We start from the raw sequence: 1,988 nt of genomic DNA, 5'->3' as shown, positions 1-1,988 counted from the left end.
TTAGAGCATGACTTGTAAATATATATACATATAACATTTTTGACTCACTTCATATAGTCGATATACTATAGAAGTGATGTTATAGTGACATTAATGAAGAATGAGAGCTAACCTGAGTAACAAAGATGCCAGTGTCATCAAGCTTAGGTTTAACGATATTTTCATAGAAAGATTGGGTGTAGAGTTGGTAACAAGGTCCTCTTTCAACTGGATCGGCTAAATCCCCTACAATAATATCAAACTTTTCTTGCCTCTGTTCTAGCTCAGCTTTTCATTCATACAAAATCAAATCAGTAAGTCAACAACATAGGATATGTAAACCCAACTTGGATCACTAATTAAACCATGTACCCCCACCCCCATGGTCATCCGCAAATTAAAGGTGTTAGGGCTAAACCAAGACTTAAAATAATTTATGCTCACATAAGTCTTAGCCCAATATAATTAAGTCTAACATGACTTTAATTATCTTATGGATTTGGATTTGGATTATGGGCTTTCTACGGTGACATAATTGGACCATTGAATTTCTGTGCACCACATTAGGGTGTTTGGTATAGAAAAAAATATTTTTCATGGAATGGATTTTGTAAGAAAATAACTTTCTTTTTTTTATGTGCTCGATATACAAATAAAAAAATATTATTCTAAAATAATTTATACATATGTAACACAAAACAATAAGAATTTGCCTGATTCTTTTTTGGTCTTCAATTACAGAAGCCAAGATATGATGTAGAGAAGAACAAAAGAGGAAAGTTGGGAGCAGTGTTGTTGATTTCTTTTTTCCCTTTCTTAAGATTATACAAGCATATTGAACCAAAAAAAAAATTCTCGTTTCGTTTACATATGTGAATTGTATAATAATTCCAAGCCCATCGAATATAGGTAGGGTCAAGGGTGTTGTGATGGGGTGGGGGTGGGATAGGGCTAAGGGGTGGAGTGGGGTGGAGATGGGGTGGGGGTGAGTGAGGGGTGGGTGATTGTGAAACTTAGAGGAGACAATGCCACTAATTTTGTCTAATTTTATTAAGGAAATTAACTTTCTTATTTTTAAAGAGCTTGTTTTATAAAGAAAATATTTTTAAAAAAATTTAATGGATGAACATGATAAATACTGAACACACCTTTAGCCCAAATTATGTATATAATTGAAAAGATCATTTGGACATACATCGACTTGTCCCCTATCGACTTATCGGGGAATACATTTAACTATTGAGAATTGAAAAGAAGAGGAGGCAAGATAGAAATAACCCGGACTTGGCATCGTTAATGACCAAGTCAAGCTTCTTGTTACGAAAAGCCTCACTATTTGTGTTAGATGCTTCTTGTAGAAATCAACCACCTCCTGTAACAAATTAAAATAAGTATATATTAATCTACTAGAGACAAAACAATAGTCTTATTTCAGGTTTATTAGTAACAACATTGCTTCGTTAACTACTTCTCTTTACCTTTCAACAAAAAAGAACAAAGAAGATAAAGTCTGATTCTGGAATTTCCGATAACTCAATTTTGTTTTTCTAAGTAATAATAATATACCTGATCAATGTCACAGATGATAATTTTCTCCATATATTTGTGCCTAAGAACTTCCCTTGTTGCAGACCCTTCACCACCTTCCATTACGAACACATTTTTGGGGCTACAAAATTCAGCATTACTATTATACCTAATTTTTTAAGGAAAATTATTTAGTTATTTCAAAATAATTTACATTTGAAGTGATACAAGTATGATCATCATCATGACACTTTTGAGTATTTTTGAAGACTAGTCACTAAAGGCCACTTTTGTCATTCTGTCTATTATTGTAAAGTAGTATAAATAGAATATTGTAGGGTTTATTTCTTTAGTTGTTTAAATATATTGAAAGAACACTTCTCTTAGAGAGAGGGATTCCAAAACCGAATCTAGGGCATTGCACAAGTGTGGAATCGATCATTTGTGTGTTGCATTTTGCTTAATACATTGGTGCTTGAGTG

General features: G+C 32.8%; 1 protein-coding gene across 1 annotated transcript; it reads right to left on the bottom strand.

The window, feature by feature from the left end:
• Positions 1-112: 112 nt before the first annotated feature.
• Positions 113-1,629, bottom strand: LOC124892509 (thermospermine synthase ACAULIS5-like; the record flags this gene model as incomplete). Its single annotated transcript, XM_047403790.1, has 3 exons — positions 1,546-1,629; positions 1,258-1,351; positions 113-267 (listed from the first exon to the last, which is right to left on the bottom strand). Coding segments are annotated over exons 1-3 (333 nt in total), but the record flags the coding sequence as incomplete, so codon positions are not given.
• Positions 1,630-1,988: the final 359 nt, after the last annotated feature.

The sequence above is a fragment of the Capsicum annuum genome, unplaced genomic scaffold (assembly GCF_002878395.1).
Source record: "Capsicum annuum cultivar UCD-10X-F1 unplaced genomic scaffold, UCD10Xv1.1 ctg48009, whole genome shotgun sequence".
Classification (NCBI taxonomy): domain Eukaryota; kingdom Viridiplantae; phylum Streptophyta; class Magnoliopsida; order Solanales; family Solanaceae; genus Capsicum; species Capsicum annuum.
Note: the sequence above shows the minus strand (reverse complement) of the source record. Positions and strands in the feature narration are given on the sequence as shown.